The following is an 18,974-nucleotide window of genomic DNA, read 5'->3' as shown; positions in this document are numbered from 1 at the left end:
CTTTCAGTCTAGACCAGCGATGGCCAAGTGTATGAGACATGATTGTCATGGTAGACAGCAGTATTCAATATAGGAGACGCAGAGTGGTGCAACGAGGACGCTAGATTTGAGGGCTACAAGCCTCCGGATTATTCGCAAATGCCTCCATGATATAACCTAACACCAGCGTATTTGGATTACGCCCTAAAAACACTTTTGCATCTCAGATCTTCCTCAAAATCCGCAACCTACTCGTCGTCTTCCATATCGTCATCTTCATCCTCCTCCTCCTCATCCTCCTCGATCTCATCGTCATCCTCGGCCTCGTCGTCCATCAACTCGTCGGCGTATTCCTCCTCAGAGTCGTCGTCTGCGGCGTTCTCCGCAACCGCATCCTTCTCCTCCTGCTTACGCTTCTTCTCGTCCTCTTTCCTCGCGTCCTCGAGCGCCTTGGCCTTCTGCTCTCTAATCTTGCGCTGCACGACAACGTATGCGCCGAGGGGCGTCTTCTCCCACTCAAAGTCGCGAAGGAAGGCATCCACCTGCGCGCGATCCTTAGGCGCGAACTCCACCTTCGCACGCTTCTCCTCGATGAACTTGGCGTTGGTCTCGAGCTTCTGCACCAGCAGCACAATCTGCGAAATGACCTTGTTGTTCTTGTTGCCCGTCTTAATCTTGCGCGCGCCCTTGAGCCAGCGCTTCAGCTGAATGAGAACGGGAAGGGTGAACTCGGGGAAGGCAATGTTCTTGCACCAGATGGTGAAGTATTCGCTCAAGAGCTCAACGACCTGCTCGGCGACACCGTCCTGGTAAACACGCGTGCGGAGGTATGACTTGGGTGCCTTGTAGGCAACGTGGAAGTCGAGGGGCTTGATGGACGAGGCCTTGGGGAACCTTCTCATGTCGGCAGACTCGAGAACCTCAATCAGAGCTGAAGCGAGAGGAATGTAGGTGTTGGTAGCGCGGGAAAGACGAAGGATGGAGCGGATGAGGTGGAACCGCAGGGGGAAGAAAGTCGGCGAGGGGATAAGGCGCATCGCTCCCAGAGTCACTTGCACAAGGGGATAGATCAGGAGCTTGAGCTGTCCCTCCTTGCCAGTCTCCGCCTCCTTCAGGGGGCTGCAGTGCTCGGCAAGCACGCATGACCAGAAGTCGAGCGAGTGGGTGTATTGCCAGTTGTAGATGATCTTATGGGCGTCCTTCTCCTTCTTGACGATGCTGTTTCTGAGGTGAATGGCGAGTTGGCGGATAAAGGTGAAGGCCGTGGTGTAACCGACGTTTTGGTCAATGCCCCAAAGCTCAGCAGCGGAGTTCTTCAACAAGTTGATGCCCTGGATGGTGTTGGCGTTTGTTGTCCTGCAACCGGAGACGAGTCCCTGGTACACCGTCTTGAGAACAGTCTCGCGAAGACCCTTGTCGCCGATAACGACGAGTTTCCGCAGGACCAGGAAGGAAGTGATCTTTGTCGTTTCTGAACTGGCGGGTCTGGCCCAGTAGTTGACAACAGTCTTGATGAGAGCCTTGAGAAGCTTGCGGAAGGACATGAGGTAGGGGACGAGGGGCTCTAATGAGCCAATGGTGAGCTTGAGAGTAGCATCGTCGGACAGTGTGCCGAGAAGGTGAATGATGGACGCAGTGAAGGTCTTGATCATGATGGATAGGGTGTGGAACTTTTTCGAATCGGTAGGCACGTAGATCTTGCCAGACGCAGACTCCTTGATGGGCAAGTGGTGCGAGATGATCTCGGGTATTTGCTTCAAGGCAACGATCAAGATGTCGTGGAAGACCTCGGGGCTGGAGATGGTGTATCTCTGTGGGGTCGAGTCGTCGGCGTCGTCCTCGTTGAGATGGGCGGCGCAGCGGAAAGCCAGGACAACCTGACGGGCAGCACGCAAGCTCTGCTTCTCAGCGAGGAGCTTCTTCCACTTGCCCACCATCTCGCGCGTCAGCTCATTGTCCGCAGCGACGACCTCCTCGATCTCGGCCTTTTTGGAAGCCTTCTTGCGCTTCTTCTTCGGTTGTTCCTCCTCGTCATCGTCGGACTGATCGCTGCCGGCGCTGAGCTCGTCTACTTCAGCAAGGTCTGCGTTCTCGTCAAAGTCGAGGGCCTCCGGGTCGTTTTCCTTAAGGAACTTGTAGAATTCGGGGTCGTTCTGGGCGAGCTTGTCCATGGCTTCCTTGGTCATGCCAAGGTTCTCGTCGTCCTCATCGCCCTCGCCGTCTTCGCTGTCGCTTCCAATGGGCTCCTCCTCGACGGAGAATTCCGAGCCGCTGCCCTCCTCCTCAGAGTCCTCTTCCTCTGACTGCTTGGCGGGCCCATCGCGCTTCCTCTTGCCGAGCTTCTTTGTCGCATTCTTGTCCTTCTTATCGATGATTTCCTCGAAGCCGCCCTGGAAGAAGTCGTCGACACTCATGGCGCTGACCTTGGTGTCCTTCTTGTGACCATTGGCCTTTGCCTTGGCAGCGGCCTCGTCATTCTTGAAGAATTCGGAATCCTTGGTCTTCTTGGTCGCCTTCTTGGCCTTGACCTGGTGGCGCTGCTTGATCTTCGCCGTCTCCTTCCTCTTGTCCAAGACACCCTTAAGCTTGTTCTTTTCAAACTTCTTGGTCGCCTTGAGGTTCTTCTTCTGGGAACCCATGATGGAGTATGGAGCCGGGGTTATTCGGTCCTGTGGTTTGGGGGGGATAAAAGTGAAGTTTTGGCTGCAGGGACTCTGGGAAGTGGACGCGGGAACCTCGAGACTTTCTCAATGGCAGCAACTGCATGGCGTCCGTCCAAATTTTTTCTGAACGCTTATCTTATCAGAGAACTGCGCTAAGCCACCTTTGGTACTGGTTCCTCAAAGGTTGCCCCACGTTCTACCTTGGGCCTGGGAACCTGCACACCCATGTCTTACGTCCTTGACTGTGGCTCTGCGACACACCTGTCTGCACCACCACTTGCTACCTGAGAGCTCCAACGACAGCTCAAAAGCTGTCTGACGACCATGAAGCCGACCACGATCCAAGCACAGCTGCGAAGATGATCCCCCGGCAACCCTATGCGCCGACACCGCATAGCTATATTCCCAATACCACACTATCGGCAACCATCAATCTCGATGAGGCAAGTTAATTAAGCCCAATCACCGTCACCGTCATCCCCTTCAATAACTGCCCCGCCCCCGCAGGCAAACATCCAGCTAACATGACGATGCGTCACAACAGGAGGTGAAGCTAGCCGACACACGCGCCGAGCGCGACCTGCAAGACTCGCTCGCCGAGATCTTTAGCATTATTGTCACTCTCGACGAGCTCGAGAAGGCTTTCCTGAAAGATGCGATCCTTGAGGCCGATTACACCGAGATCTGCGAGCGCTCCCTGAAGCAGTACAAGTCCATTTTAGCAGACGAGACCGTGGCAAAAGCCTTTGTGGGCTTGGAGGAATTCAAGGCAGAATGGGATGTTCGTCTACCACTTCTCTATACCAGCCAGTATCGCACACGTTGCTGACAATGTCGCCCACTTCCTACAACAGCTCGAAGTCCCTCGCGCAACAGAGCGCATCCGCGTCGGCATGCCCTCGACAACCGTGACAGCCTCATCAAGCGCTGCTCCGGCTCCCACGGCCGCCGGTAATACGAGCGGCACGCTCATTCTGGAAGCGACGCAGGAGTTCATCACCTTCCTCGACGCCGTCAAGCTGGGCCTGCTCTCCAAGGACCAGCTGCACCCCCTGCTCTCCGACGTCATCCAGTCCGTCAACAAGGTCACCGACCGCGACTTTGACAGCAGGGGCAAGATTGTGCAGTGGCTCATCACGCTGAACCAGATGAAGGCCACGGACGAGCTGAGCGAGAAGCAGGCTCGCGAGCTCGAGATGGACATTCAGCAGGCTTACCAGGGGTTCAAGAGTACTCTCACGTAAACAAAAAGGTGGAAGGTTTCGAAAGAGGAGAAGTATATGTTGAGAGGAATATCCTGTTCTTCCTTGTTGATAGATACCAATGCAGAGCGAATCCCACCAGCTCTTGATTTTTAACCAGCCGTTTTACTTTTTTCCCTTGTGCCTATGAAGAATGCATGTCATACCTCGTGAAGAACGCCAGCTCGATCAACCACCCCGCCCCATCCAAACCCATTCATCTTCCTAAACCAAGAATGTCCAGAAGCTGGGATACACAAACTCATTCTCGAATATCCGCCTCACCTGCTCCAGCACGAACCTCTCGACCTTGCCCACATTCTTCAAGCTTTGCTTGCCCCCGTCCCGGAGGCCAATCTCGCTCTCGACCTGGATCTCCTGCAGCAAGCCGCCGAACCTCTTGCCCGGCTCGCTGGGGCCCGCGTCGTCCGCGCCCACGGCCGTGACCGCGTCCTCGGGGCTCAGAAAGCAAAATTGCACCCTCTTCCGGATATGCGCCATCACGCCGACGCCGTCAAACGTGAGGCCCGTGACGCTGAGCTGCACGGGGATCCCTACGAAGCTCGGCATCGGGTAGTCGAGCAAAATCTCCGCCGTCAGGCGCAGCCTCACGTCGCCGGCGTACCGTATGCGGAACACGGCCTGCAGGTCCTCGGGCCTCGGCTCCCGGAACCGCGGCGCGTTGTTGTTGCTGTCGTCTTCGTCTTCCGGCAGCACCTCCTCGTCCTCCTCCTGGATCGCCGACCCCGCGAGGTGTGTGTCCCGCGTCGGCGGCCTCGACGCACCCGCCGACGTGGGCGCCAGCGTCGACACACTCGACTTTTCTCTCAGCTGCGCCAGCGCCGGGTTGAAGTCGCTTACGGAGATGGAACTCTGCGAGGGGTTCCGGCTGTGGCTCGGCGAGGAAAACCCGTTCGGTGGCGGCGAGCCGACAGGCGAAAGCACGGCTGAGGTCTCCAGCCTGTTGCCCATGTGCGCGCCCGCCACCGCGGCGAGGGGCGTCTGCGTGCCCGACCAGCCGGTGCCCAGGTGCGACTGGAAATAATGCAGGTTCGACGTCCCGCCGAGAATCCCCGGCGTCGATACACCCAGAAACGGGCTGGGGAAGTCCCCAGACTGGCCACGGAGCGCGTGCGTGCTCAGCCTCGGCGGCATCGACGCCTCCTCCCTCTGCCTCCTCCTCTCGCCGGCGCTCAGCTGACTCCTGGGCCCATGCTGCTGCTGCTGTGCCTGCTCCTCGAGGATGGCCTGCTCCTCTTCCTCGTCATCCTCAATGTCGGAGTTTTCCTCGTAGAATTCTGGTAGCGGGTCGGTGATGTCCTTAAGTTCTAGTTCGGGGGCGATGGTCCCGAACTCAAAGTCGTGTACTTTGACGGACTTGATGAAGCGCGGCAACGGCACAGCCTGGAATTTGGTGTGAATGAAGTCGCGGATGCGGAGGGCGAGAGCCTCTCCGTCGGGGCCCGTCGTGAGCGTCTCCCAGTTGAGGTCTATTGACATTAGAGCTGTGGTCTTGTGTGACAAGAGGAAAGATAAGTGAGGACTGAGTTGTTGATCAAACGAGGTAGTGAACTCAGGTGAGGTGCACAAGGCAGTGTGCACACAGGGTCGATGATGGATACCTTACGCTCCACTGTAGATTCTCTAAAGCCATTGTCTACCTAGTGCTGGGGCTCAGTGACCTCCAGATAGCAAGGCACGGGCTTGGTGGGGGTAACGGCAGCATGTTGCGCTAAATTGGCTTTCTGGTGGACCGAGTTGCTCGTTTCCACAGGTGTACTTGAACCCGTGGATAACATGAGGCAATGCTCATGGCTTTACTGCCTGATAGATCTCTCACCACGCCTGCTCAATTATCGTGGGGGGCTTCATCATTCGTTTATGTGCCATTAGAGGGTATTCGTATTGTGAAGGCCGTGATTCATCGACGCCATAATGCTACTTTAGGTCATTTCTTCTTGCGGACTCTAATACTTCCGTCCACTCCCTAAGACTAGAATACCTCCATAATCATCAATCCATTCATCCTTGTTGAAGGAAAACGCCGGCAATGCAATGCTCTCTTCTCTCTCTCTCTCTCTCTCGGTGCTACAAAAGTTCATTTAATTACAGTCGAGTAACCATTGGCAGGTAATGTTCATGGTTGGCCGGAGGTTCAATCGGCCTTTGCATCTGATTCGAACCTTGGCCTCATGGTGTTGTTGAGTTGAGGCACGCCGAACTGATGCCAGCAATTTGGTGCTTGGAGTATATATCTGCATAGCGTATTAGCCGATGACCGGGAGAAGCCTGTCGAAGATATCTGTCAAGAACATACCTGGCCATCGCCTCCCGGAAACGAGACTTGTATTCCTTCGGACTGGTCACTGTCGGGCGATTTCTGCCACCGCCAGCAAATCCTCGATCTTTGATCCAACTCTCGAGTTTTTTGTCCCATGTGTACGTCCGGATACAGTCAATGATACCAACAACCAACTCCTTCTTAGCTTCGTCCACGGCGATCATCAATGAGTAGTCCATCACGTTCTGCCTTGCGAGGAACAGGGTGTCGTTCCAGACCTGCCCTTTGGTTAGTATGCGGCTTCTAATGCCTTGTTCGGGAACTTACGGATGCTCTCAGGAGCTTCTTGGAATGCTCGCGCGCGAACAAAGGAGATTCGTAGATAAATTCAACCATGTTCTCGTCAAGAAGCACCTCGTTCTGCTCGCCTGTGGACTGGATTTTGCGATTGCGCATTGATCCCTTCAAGTCGAAAAGACGGGTCGGGCCACGATCGTAGAAGAGATTCTCCATCAAAAGAAGGTCTAGCTTGATCTCAACGCCAGTGACTGGATTTTTGATAATCAGTTGGAAGAAACCTAGCATCTTGGCAATGACAGAAGGCAAATCATGAAACAGAGCCTCTGCCATGATGCCGAAGTAGGCTGGAGCGAATCGAAGGAAAGCCGACGTCTCAATCGGCGACAAGCCCTGCATGTACGTTAACTCATGATCTGGAGCATGGGAACACAGCGAATGGAGCACCGTCTTACCTTGAGTACCAGTCGATCATCCAGAGTCTTGAGAAAGACCGACTTCGTTTTCCCGCCCTTCGAGTCCCACTTCAGGCAGCGGGAAAGAGACTCGACAATGCGATCTGCAACACCGCACTTCCGGCGAAGCGCATCGAATTGCTCGGCATAGAAGATCTTGCAGAGCATTGTCGCAGAACCTTCCTTGAATTGATACTTGAGATGGGTACCCGTGGCTCTGAGCAGACTCTTCTCTAGGTCGCCCTCTTCCATCATGAACTCACCACCAGTGTCAGACATACCAGAAGACTTGCCCTCGAGATTTGATGTCTCATAGTCCTTTTGTATGGCCATCCGCTCTTGACGGCGGATATCAGCCAGCTTCGTGCGATAGTCATCAGAGCTTAGCGCAAAGGCAATAACGGAGGAAGGCTCGTCCTCTCGTACAATCACGTCCGAGTCGAGGAAAATATGATCGCTGGCATTGACCGGGTAATCCAACTGAGGCCAGCCACTCGCAGATCGCTCGGCCCAGAAGTTTGTAAGCATCTTCATCAAGCTAGTCTTTTGATGCTTGGGTAGTTCCAACGGAATCTCGGTGCTGGGCTCAAGTGAGTCTGCAAGCTCCTTCACATCGGGCAGCAAGTCGCCTAGTATGGATTCTTCGTTGTCGCTTTGCCCTTCGTCGTCCGATCCACCGTGGCTGGCAGTAACCGTCGCAGTGTCGTCAGTCTCTCCGCCAACGTGGTGCTCTTCAGATGCGGCCGGAGCTTCTGTTACAGGCTGTGACTCTCCAGTAGGCGGCATTGTGTCGGGTTCCGTATGCACAACACCTGGAGGTGCTGGGGTTACGGGTGCAGTCTTTGGCTCGAGAATCTTGATCTCATTGTTTTGTTCAGTGTTTGACGGCCCGGCCTCCTGGACGGCATTGTCAATGTTGTGATAGACCTCCACAATGGCCTTAGTTGCTGAGCGTGGCAGACCGGCACGAGGTTGATGTTTCGCTAGGCGCTTTCTGCGATCTTCCCTTTGCCTTTCCTTCTCGAATTCGCGACTCAGTTGTTCAAAGTGCTTGGCAATCCTAGATACCTGAGACGACACGTGCGTATCCTTCTTCTTCGTGATTAGCCGAGGGATTGAGGAGGGGCCGGCCTTTCTATGGCTCTTCATCCCCAACGCCAGCCGATCAAACGGTTTCTTTTCCACTTTGAAGGATGTCTCGCTGGAATTTTCGCTGGGCCCTGCGCCATCCTTTGGCAAGATTGACTTGGCAAAGCTTGACTGCGATCTTGGTAACGTTTGGGCGGGCTGAGATAGAGTTCTAATCATCGGAGCCCTGCGAGCCAAAGTACGCTCCGGATTTGCTTTCGGTGCCTCAGCGGGCTCGTTGGCCAAGGGCGTTTCGTTACCCATGACCTGTTGCTCACGTCGAAGCTGCTCGACTTTTTCTGAAAGAGAAATCCCTGTGGAGGTCGTAGTGAGTGGAGGTCTGGTAGTTGGTGAAGTTGGCTCGATAGCACCCGAATCACTCGAGGTCTCTCCAGCTTCATCAATGGCAGCAAAAGAGAAAGGATTCTTCCCTTTTGGCGAGCTTGGAGTAGCCAGATCCAGAGGCTCGACTCTTTCCAGTACGGATTCAGCCGGTGTACTAATTTTGCTCGTCTCTGAGGACTCAGGATTCTCGTCTTCGGTAGCAGGCTTGTCCTTCAAACCGGGTCCAGATTCTTGCTCTTGGGATGGCTCCGGTTCTGGAATTGGCGCCTTTTCTTTGAGCTCTTCAGGCTCATTCTCTGGATCGCCTTCGTTCTTGGTCGTCTCCGAGGCACCTTCCTCGCTAGGTTCAGTTGGGTCGGTTGGTTGAGTCGAAGACTTCTCATCAGCATCATCTGAGAAAGTTTGAGATGGAGGTTCCCCGGAGTCCACGGTGGAGTTACCGTCGGTGGAGGGAAGAGACTCTCTCGATTCGTTGTCCGAGAAGATCTTCTTGAGCTGAAGCATCGTCAACTGGCGCAAATCTTTGTCCGGCAGAAAATCGGTCTCGAATTTAGTGAAAGAAGCATCCCAATCGCCAGCCTTTTCCAGCATCTCTCTGACAATGGCATTGAACGGAATGACTTCGTAATACTTGGAATTGACGTAAGTTTCCTGAAGTCTGCGGGTCAACGCGACTTGGTCATCCTGGGCTTTTTTGGCAAGTCGGTCGACTTCGGTCTTACACGCATCGGCTTTTTCAGGCAAAACGCTGTCGATGCGGATGCTTTTGATCCTGAACTTGACAGAGTTGATGAAGCGGACCCATCGTTCCTCAATCTTGTTGAAGATCTCATTCTTGAGCTTGAGGTCATTTTCGACCTTCCACGTAATCCGAGCTCGGGGGACGACAATTTCGAGAAGATCGATGGGATCGTGATGGATCCTTACCCAGGTGTCACGGTAATGGAAGTACCGGATATGGTCGCGGTGATGGTCGTGCGGGCACCCAGAAAATTCGTGAAGCCGCAGGCCCCTGCTCCAAAAGAGAAGCTCAAGGTACTTGCCAAAAGAATATTTCCATGTGCTATCAGACATTCCCATCTCAGGAGAATCCTTCTTGCATGTTTTGCAGTAGCTCCACATAGTGATACCGTCCAAGTTGCGTCTTTTGGCCGCCGGCTCAACGAAAATAGTGACTCGTGACTCATCATGGACGTAAGTGCGATGATGCGCCGTCATCTTCCGGTCACAGCCATTGGCTGTGCATATCGAGTCCTTACTGATGCACAGGTCTTCAATGTACTGACCGAGAGTGCAATCCGGATCCATGCTTCCGCTCTCGTCGACATGCTCATCGTAAAACGCAATTGCAATCAGCCCGGGCTCTGAGCACGGAATTTTGGTCTCTGTACAGATGACTGAGTACAAAACGACAATATTCTGGTGAGAATAGGGATCGAAAAGGTCGAGATTGCCCTGGATGTAGTTTTCCCATTGCCGGGTCTGGACCTGGTAGTTGTAAAGCGCCTTGTCATATTCGGCATCATGCACGGCGTGCAAAATCTCCATAACTTGGCGAGGCGCCTTCTGCCCGATAGCGTGGACCATTTCAGGCTTAATGAGCTGGAACTTTTGTGACTTTGACTTCTCGGCGTCAATCTGTTCCTCAACAACATCTTGATCCCTCAGCCGTTTCAAGTAAACCAATCTCCGTTCTTGCTCTCGCGCCTTCATGAGCAAGTAAGGCTGAGCAAACTTGACGAACGGAGAAGCTGAGAGGATCTTGGTCTCGTATCTCGCAACCATATCGCTATAGTATGTTGGCATCGGCACATCTTCTGGCACTTGGGACTCAGGAGACGTAGGCGGAACGTGAGAGGCATGGAGAGATACGAGTGGAGGGCGTTCTTCTGCAACATGCTCTTCAGTCTGATCTGACGATACTGTACCCTCTGCAGTGACCAAAGACGTGTCATCACTGGTTTGTGTAGGGAGTTCAGACTCCGTGGGCGAGGTCTTCAATATTTGCGGTCCCGTTTCTGCGAGTTCAGTTGACGCGCTGAGAGATCTAGGACCATCCTCGGGATTTTGGCGGAGAGAAGATGACAGAGAAGACGATTCCTCAGGCTCTGCAGGCAGCTGAATGTACTCGTCTCTCATCAAGCACGTCTCCAGCTTCAAGTTGTACACGACATAGACCATGAACTCTGTGATCTTCTTCATCTTTGACAAAACCTCAGTTGAGTCGCCGCGGAGAGCGATCGTACAGCCAAGCTTCTCAGAGCACCCAGAAAGGAAGATATAAGTCTTTTTCTTTCCGGGATAGTTCTTGTTGACGTATGTCTTGACTTCGAAGCCGCCAGATCTTCCGACCTGAACTTGCAAGGCCAGCATGTCGAGAGAGGAGATGATGTCTGTTTCTGCGCATCTCGACACGGCTTCGATGACCGATGGCTTGACATTGTAGGCGACAGCTATGCCTGCCTCGGAGAGGTACTGCAATGCAACACCAGACACAGATTTTTCACAGAGAAGTAATTGTGGGCGCAAGTTGATGATGCGATTGACGACAATTCGTAAAAACTCCTTCTCCTGCTCGATGACAGGTTGAAGACTCATAAAGTGTTGCTGGTGCCGCTGGTACTCTATCGGGAAAGAGACGATGACGATACGGGGATTGAGGATGCGGCGTGGCATGCTCTTGAGAGCAAGGTTCTTTGTGAATATGACGCCTGAGACGTAGCTAGTGTCCCCGGGTTTTCCACCTGGTATTTTCTTTAGCTTGACGTAATGTCGTATGTCCATGTCATCTCCCACTCTAATGTCGGGTGTAACGTCGTCGGTGCACTGGAGCAAGATGGGAACTAGAGCCTTTTCCCATGCTGGCACATTGGGTATGCCGGAGTCTTCGAGCAACTGATGCAGGAGTCTCTTGACATGCAACATACTAGATGGATTGAGCTCCACCTGTGGCTGCTTGTCCGCTTGCATCGAATCGCTTCTAGTCAATTTCGTGGCTTCGATAGCAGGATTCTCAATGGTGAAGACGTTCTCGTTGGACGCGGACGGACCCTTGAAGATGCCAGATTTGGGGCGCGGGGACCTCATCTGATGGCTCACATTACTGAGATTGCGTCTTCTCGCGGGGCGGCCATGACCGATAAGACTTCCCGAGCCGGCATTATCATCTATTCCGCGACTTGTGAAGCTCAACCCGCTAACACTCTTCTCCCCTCGTCCAAGTCGGTGTCTCCTTCCCGTGCTCAAAAACGGTCCGAAGCTTGACTTCTCATGGTCGTAGCTTGATGGTTGCAGATCAGCATTTGACATGGTGGCAAATATGCTCATCTGTTCGTCACCGCTGGACTCGTCTGACATGTAGGCAGCCAGTTCCGGGTCGATGATATTGTCGTCGTGGAAAGCCGGATATTTCGGCTTCTTGGCCATCTCTTCAGTGATTCCCTTGCGGAACGGGGCTCTATCGTCTGGCATTGGCTTGAACCTTGACATGAAGTTGTTGTGATGCTTCGAATGGTGTCGTCTGTGACCTGACGATTGCGGCCGATTCGCGGATGTTAAAGACCTCAGAGAACGTGAGGAGCTCGGGCGACTGAGCTGCGGCGCATCTATTTCTAGAATGGCAGAGTTTCGGTTAGAGTCATTGATCCTTCTGGTCGCAGGAATTGCCATCATAGGTGTCTGGACAGATCTCGCGTCACCCAGGTCCTCCATTCGATCAGCGAAACTCGGTTCTTCAACCTCAGCCTCTGCTTGCGTCGCCTTGGGAGTTGCCTTGGTTTGACGAAAAAGAGCTGGCAAGAATGAGTCGTCCCCAGAGTCGTCAGAGCCGCTCCCTTCATACAGTCGCTGGTTGATGACTTTTAGGCAAGTTTTGCAAACTCTGAGGGTCCCTGTCATTCCAAATTTTGAGGCTGGGATGATGGAAGTGCATTTTGAATCAAAGATGCACCCGCAGGTTCGACAATGGTGCTTTCTTCTAAAAGCTGAGAACGGCTGGCCGCATATGAAACATTCTTTGCAAGTTTCATCGGCCATCCAAAATTCTTTGCTCAGAACCTGACGCCGCATCCTATCAAGCCTGGCATTGACTTGTTCAGGGGCACCTTCGTTGGTCGTTGTGCCAGGGATGCGCAAAGCCCCCGTTCTTCCATGTATGGGCTGAGCAGCGTGGGCGAAGGAGTCATGGTATACAGAGTCGTGGGCAGTCGTACTGATGGGGCTTGGTTCTGCGGTGACATGTTCCATCGATGAAGATCTTGAGGGGGCATAGCCAGGTGACCGAGACCGACTGATGCGATCAATGACTGCTGGTCGTTTCGGAACTAGCATCATCGACGACGTCGATAATGTAGGAGACCGGGGATCCGCGGTCTGCAACTTTGGGAGCTGTGGTGCGCTGGTCTTGATTGGGCTCAGGGGCTTATCCGAAGGACCGTCGACAGCTGTGTCTTCGCGTCTGGGCCGGGGAATAATTCCATGGGTTCGCTCGGGGAGGATTGCGCTGGGTTTAGGCTCTAGGACATCGAATTTGTGATCATGCCCGATTCCGAACAGCCGCGGATCAGGGTGTTTGCTGATACTCCGCCTCCCAGACGTTCGAACTGGGCCATCCTCCATGCGAGCTACGCTTCTTGTTGCTGTAGCTGGTGCGACCTCAGGATTTATGGCCGTGACTGCTGAGGCTTTGGCCACGCTGGGCAAGCTTTGCCGGCTGGCAGCACTCGATTTAGACGCCGTCATCGCGGAAATGGATGTCGCTTTCGATGACTGAGGGGGGTGTGACTGGCTGTCAGACATGACAGTGTTCATTCCTGACGAGGAAGTGCCTGTCATGGGACCATCGTGCGTTGTTCCCGAGATGAATGAAGAGCTCGTAGCGGCGGTTTCAACGCGGGTGAGGGAAGCGATGGGTATTTTCGGGGTTGTGGCCGTGGTGCTGGTGCTGCGTTTCGATGCAGCATCGAAGCTGTCGCCATCGTCGACGTCTTGCTGTCTCGCCCCGCCAGCGCCTACCGCCTCTTTAAGCCGACTGTAGAGTCCACTGAGGCCATTTTGAACCAGCTCTCCTGCCAGAACCTTAGTTTCTGTTGCCGGAAGAGATGAGGGAGGAGGAGCAAAGTCGTTGAATGTCGTCAAAGAGTCAGACTGGCTCGCCGATGTATGGATTCTGTTCAGAGTATGGGCTAGCTGGTCCTTATCGGCCTGCGAAGCGGTGGATATGGAGTTTATAGAATCATGGCGGCTCCTGAAGCCTGGAGGCGTAGATAGAACTGCCGGAGAGTTTGGCTTCGATGTGTTGTTGCTCGCCATCTTGCGCGGGCACGAATGCGACGAGTGGAGGACTGAGCTCGTGGTTGTCTATAACGTGTGTAGCGCTAGCATCTTTTCATGTCAGGTTGACATGATGGACGATCGCTGGATGTAGTTTATTCGCGGGGTGTCTTGAGAAATCGAAAGCTTCTCCCCGTAGTCAATCTCGACCTAATCGGACCAAGTCTAGCTTATGTACTCGTGGTTCGTAGAAGCGAGGGGTTCGCTACCATCGGTAGGGGTTTCTTTGTCGATGTCTACTTGGAGATCAGAGCGTGGTGTATATCGTTGTAGTCTCGGAAAGAACGCGGGCAAGATACAGTGTCTGAGAAGGGCACAGGTGACGAGGAGAATCGACGTGGCGAAGGTCAGGCTCTGGGTGTATGTGTATGTTCGGGCGAAGAAAGATTGGGTGTGGGATGTCGTCGTAGGTCCCCGCGTAAGGTTGTCTGCAGTGCTGCAGAAACAAGCAGTCTTGGAGACGGCGCTGATGGGTTTTAGAGGGCGGACTATCCGTAGACTACTGCGAGCCAGGCAGCGCTATCCCTTCAAGGTCTAGGCCCGCGTGGCCCTGCGATGACCAAGTCGGCACAATCGTCAAACGTGGGTGGGATGACGCAGCGACGCAACGAAGTTGGGGTTGGGTTGAGCTGGCACTGCGCAGTTGGCAAATCCTGGGGGGGCTGCCGTAGGTACTGCACAACGCAGCAGGTACCTACTCCAACGTTTTGCAGAAACGTAGGCGTTAGTGTTGTCTACGATACCTCGGGAATGGCTGACTTTGAGACGCCCTTTGAGCAGTCCATATGAGAGCCCGTTGCAGGAATGCAAGCTGGGCGAGGCAAAAGGCGGTACGGAGCACCTACCAGGCTCAAGGTACCTGTACTTGATCTTACTTTCTCTATTGCGGCAAATGTGGATGTACCCGGTACCCGTTCCCTTCCCCCGGCATCAGCAATGCCAATAGGTACCTTAACCCACCACCAAAAGGAAGATAGACACCTTAGCTGGCCCACCCACACTCAAAGCGCCTGGGTCCTGGGTATTTGGGGACTTGGGGACTTCGAGTTACGAAGCTCGGACCACTATCCTGTCTTTTCCAGCACCACCCAGGAACCCCGCAGTTGCTGCCACTTTACCTTGGACACCCAGCATGGGAATTCAACAGGGAGCCAGGGACACGCCGAAAAACGCGTTTTCTCCAAAGTACCTTGGTATCTTTGGCGCGTTAATCAATTGACATCTTCTGGTGTTCACCATTCACAGCAGCCCTGTTCCTGCCATTGATTACAACCGTCAGCAAAAGTCTTATTGATTCATCACCATTCATTCCAAGATTTTCAATCTTCCCTTGAAGGCATTGTCTGCCACCTTGTCAGTCGCCATCACAACAAACACCTCATTTTAACACCGAATACTTCTTGTTACACCAGCTAGCAACCCAGTTGCGAATGCGGAAGTTCACCATCCCAGCTCAAGGCTGCGATCCTCACCACCACCATGACTAGTTCATCGAGTAGCTCGGAACAGTCCATCACGTCTGCACCCTTTGGTCTTCGTAATGGAGCTCAAGTGCCTCGGAAACTCGTGAAGATTCCCAAGGATCAACAAGCAATCTTTTCAGACAGTGGAAGACAACCGTGGATCTCAGCTCTCAAGAACAACCCACAACAGAATGCCGCCAGAGTCCCGCCAAAGGCCCTTGAACAAATTAAGTATTTTCATACCTCTCGGACACTACCGCCACCTGCCCAGAGGCCAAACGCGGCTGTTTCCAGTGGACCAACTGCATCAGTCTCGGTCTCTGAGAATACGCCCATCCATCAGCAAGATGATGAATCAGACTCTGAGCCAGAGGTGCCCGTCAGCTCCTGGCCGGAATCTCCCCCACGACCACCCCGTGGAAGAGAGCTACAAGAAACCCCCTCTCCAGCGTTTTCTATCAGGTCACAAGTCATCATGACCCAGGCCCAGTCTGGTGTAGAACGAATTATCTCCCAGTCCCCACCACCGCGAACGCGAAGCAGCCCACAAATTCGGTCCTCACCACCGATGATCCCAGCCACCAAGCGACAGTTCTCACCTCCTACAGGCGCCAAACGTCGCCGCCCAGCTGAAGTGTTTCCGTCCAGCAGCGCCGGTGTGGAAGACGAGCTGGAAACCGCCATCCCAGGGGCTCTTTGCGAAGCGACACCCCCTATCAACAGAGGAGCCGCGCGTTTGACTACTGCATCTCAGGCTGTGACCAGCCCTCCCTGCGGTCAAGGAAGCATGGTTCCGTCCACTTACAAAGACATTAAGAGCTCCGACAAGATGGAAGAACCAGTTCACAAGAAAAGAAGGATGAAAGCAGTCGAATTGAGCTCCCAAGAAGTTGAAGAAGAGCGCCCTTCGGCAAGAGTTGATCCAAAATCTGTGGCACCACTTCCTCAGACTCATCAAGGGGCTCTACACACAGCCTCAAGCTCTGCACTTGCGTCAGCGGCTCTTGTTACCGACGAGCAACCGAAACTGGGAACACCCAAGGTCGTCAAAGATGCCCCCAGTCTTTCTGGAACTGCCAGCGTTGGTCACAAGGCAGGTGAAACATCTCGTCCAGATATTACGACCTCCAGAGCACACGTCCAACCAACTCTGGAGAGTGGGGGTAAGGCAAAAAACAATGTTTCATTGGCCACACGTGGAGGATTGTCTGAGGGCGATAGCCTGAAATCCTCGATGGAAGAGGTCCAGCGGCAGAAAGCAATATCATATCTCGACGAAACGTGGAAACGGAATGGTCTTGATTGGATTCCGACCGCTTTCCAGCATCTTCAGCCAACTCTGACAGCTCACAGCCTTGGTGTTCTGGTCGCCATCACCCATCAGGCATTAAAGGACGGTATACAACTCGCAAGGCTGTGGTCGAAGCCTGATGGCCCGCTTCATAAAGCGGCTTTGAATGTTGCAGACGGAAAACTGATCTTCTCCGAAGAAGTCGCCGAGGCATCACTCTATTTCTTCGAGGCAGAGAAGTCGAAAGCGGCGAAGACCCGAGGTCCAGCCTCGGGTGAAGCAAGAGCAGCACCTGTCGGAAGCTCATCGAGGCCTGCAAGCCGTCACCGGACAGTGTCTCAAGTGACACCCATCAATCCTTCACCTCCACCATCACCCAGCGCCATGCAAGGTATGCAGCCGACTGCTATTCCACAAGTGCTTCAAGATAGCCGATACCAAACCTTCGATGTCCATCATTCAGCACAGGACTCGATCAAGAGGCCCCCTTTTGCACAGGATCCGCTGGAAGCTTTCCGCCACGTATACCCATCCTTCTCGGGCAGCGTAGGTGACTTTGTGAAGGCTTGTTTCACGATCAAAGACCTGCGTCGGAAACGACTGCTTCCCAAATGGCTCTACGACGACTTCATCCGCGCCTTCGTGGACGGGTTCGTCCCTTACATCCAAACCTTGGACGATGACGAGGAGCCGCTCTCGGCATATCAGTGGTACGTCGAGTACGTGGACCGGCCAGCATATCAGGGCGGTGTCGTGACACGCGAGAATCTGTATCTGGTTTTCAAGATCTACCACAGCGAATTCAAGTCGGCAAGGGAGTCTGTGTTAGAGAGCGGAACCCCGTTTCCAGAAGTCGCACAGAGGCATCTCTCTGAGCAATCAGCGGCCTTGAACCTGAGCGTGGGTCCCAATACGCCAGTTGCGCAGCAGAGCAACCCCATCCCGAGGCCTCATATCGAGACACGCACATCGGACGGCACGCCTAGCAAGCCTGCTTTCTCCCCCATGCGTGCTTCACTCACGGAACAGCCGATTGCATCGAAAACGAACGGCAGTGGCTGTGTTGGCGAGCAGCCTGCTAATGAACCTCATACTCACAATGCCTTGCCTCCTGCATCTGACATCCCCCCTGCCAATGGGGAGAAGGCCAAACAGCGAGTGACAAACAACGCTGCATCAAGCCCTCGGTACCCTCCGGCATCTGCCCCGGCCATTCAACGACACACAAACGCTCTGCAGAACGACGAGGACGTCACATTCATATCCAGTACCCCGCGCCCCCGTACCGCAAACCCTTTGGAGGAAACCGTCAAGACGGAAAGCAACGATAACGGCACCACCGCCACCGCCATCACCACCACGCCGTTGCCGCAGAAGGCAGTTCCCAACCCCATACTATCTGAGCAGAGGGTCCCTTTATTCTCGAAGCCCACCAAGGACGCCACCATTGCAGAGACCCCGCCGCGCAAGACAGCCGGTCCGCCCAAGCGGACTACCCAGCACCCAGCGGTACGTCGTAGCCTGCCGGCCTCTTTCTCCGACGGCCGACCGCCTCCCGCGTCGATGCCGATCAAGGCCTCAGTACCAGTGACGACGAGCCCGGCCGCGAGCCCTGTGCAAAGCGGTACGCCAAGAACCGCGTTGGGTTCCTTTTTCCAGGAGAGCCGCGTGAAGAAGCCCAAGCAAAAGACGGCCATGACGGAGAAGGAAAGGAGACAAGCCGCTTTGGCCAAGATGGAGAGGATGTCGAAGGAAGGACGGTATAAGCCCCCGTCTAGCACGATGCCTCCCAGGTCTTGAAGTCTTGAGCCAGAGGCCGACGTCGTTCATTTACAGTCTTCACTTGAGCCGTTGTTTGAGAATGGGCGAGGATATGGGCATCAAAAGTCGATCTTGTGTTGAGTGAAAGGGGTCAAACGATGCGGTTCTGTAGTTGCTGACGTTCGAGGTTCATTTCGTATCGGTCAGCACTGTCTATTGGCCTGCAACATGGAAATGGAGATGAAGCATAACGACACACATTGGGCGGAAAGAGCAAGACTTGATTTGAGTATAATACCCCTTTTGTAGCGAGTTGGTAGAAGGTATCAATTGTATTACACCACAGTTGCGATGAGGCCACAAGTGGCAAAGCTGATGCTGCTCTCCAAATAACAAGGCCAAGGTTCTAAATTGCTCTTGCAATCAATCTGATCTGTCTAGACTGGATCTAGTTGTGCTTTTTCGTGCCCGGCTCTCTGGAGAGTCTCGAATGTTCTATGTTCCCTATGGAAAAAAACACATTTCGCCAAACCCCAGGATGCTTCCCGTCGTATCCTAGTTGCAAATGAGTTGAGGGTGGTAGGTAGGTGGCTTGAAGGTGGGGGTAGGTTATTTGGGTTTCCGTGTCGCAGCAAAATTCCATGAGCCGACTCCGTATAGGTGGTGTTCACAAGAAGAAAAAAAACACCCTCTCTCTCCAGTGTTCCTCCATAGTTGTTGCGCTGTGATTTCCCAATAT

The 18,974-nt window shown here is 53.8% G+C and overlaps 4 protein-coding genes across 4 annotated transcripts; 2 read left to right on the top strand and 2 right to left on the bottom strand.

The window, feature by feature from the left end:
- Positions 1-227: 227 nt before the first annotated feature.
- CLUP02_13759 (Noc2p family protein) lies at positions 228-2,618 on the bottom strand (the record flags this gene model as incomplete). Its single annotated transcript, XM_049292696.1, has 1 exon — positions 228-2,618. The coding sequence occupies one exon, from the start codon at positions 2,616-2,618 to the stop codon at positions 228-230; it is 2,391 nt and encodes a 796-aa protein (XP_049149842.1).
- A 462-nt stretch (positions 2,619-3,080) lies between these two features.
- On the top strand, positions 3,081-3,886 carry CLUP02_13758 (VPS28 protein; the record flags this gene model as incomplete). The annotated part of the gene is made up of 3 exons (XM_049292695.1): positions 3,081-3,089; positions 3,187-3,423; positions 3,497-3,886. 3 exons carry the CDS (start codon positions 3,081-3,083, stop codon positions 3,884-3,886), a joined length of 636 nt encoding a protein of 211 aa, XP_049149841.1.
- A 222-nt stretch (positions 3,887-4,108) lies between these two features.
- On the bottom strand, positions 4,109-14,505 carry CLUP02_13757 (phosphatidylinositol-4-phosphate 5-Kinase; the record flags this gene model as incomplete). The annotated part of the gene is made up of 12 exons (XM_049292694.1): positions 4,109-5,455; positions 5,566-5,662; positions 5,724-5,821; positions 5,886-5,910; positions 5,994-6,072; positions 6,163-6,442; positions 6,492-6,854; positions 6,917-13,747; positions 13,800-13,830; positions 13,899-14,219; positions 14,281-14,394; positions 14,459-14,505. The coding sequence occupies 12 exons, from the start codon at positions 14,503-14,505 to the stop codon at positions 4,109-4,111; spliced, it is 9,633 nt and encodes a 3,210-aa protein (XP_049149840.1).
- Positions 14,506-15,199: 694 nt separating this feature from the next.
- Positions 15,200-18,274, top strand: CLUP02_13756 (uncharacterized protein; the record flags this gene model as incomplete). Its single annotated transcript, XM_049292693.1, has 1 exon — positions 15,200-18,274. One exon carries the CDS (start codon positions 15,200-15,202, stop codon positions 18,272-18,274), a length of 3,075 nt encoding a protein of 1,024 aa, XP_049149839.1.
- Positions 18,275-18,974: the final 700 nt, after the last annotated feature.

The sequence above is a fragment of the Colletotrichum lupini genome, chromosome 7 (assembly GCF_023278565.1).
Source record: "Colletotrichum lupini chromosome 7, complete sequence".
NCBI classification, from domain to species: Eukaryota; Fungi; Ascomycota; class Sordariomycetes; order Glomerellales; family Glomerellaceae; genus Colletotrichum; species Colletotrichum lupini.
This window is presented reverse-complemented; position numbering and strand designations above follow the sequence as displayed.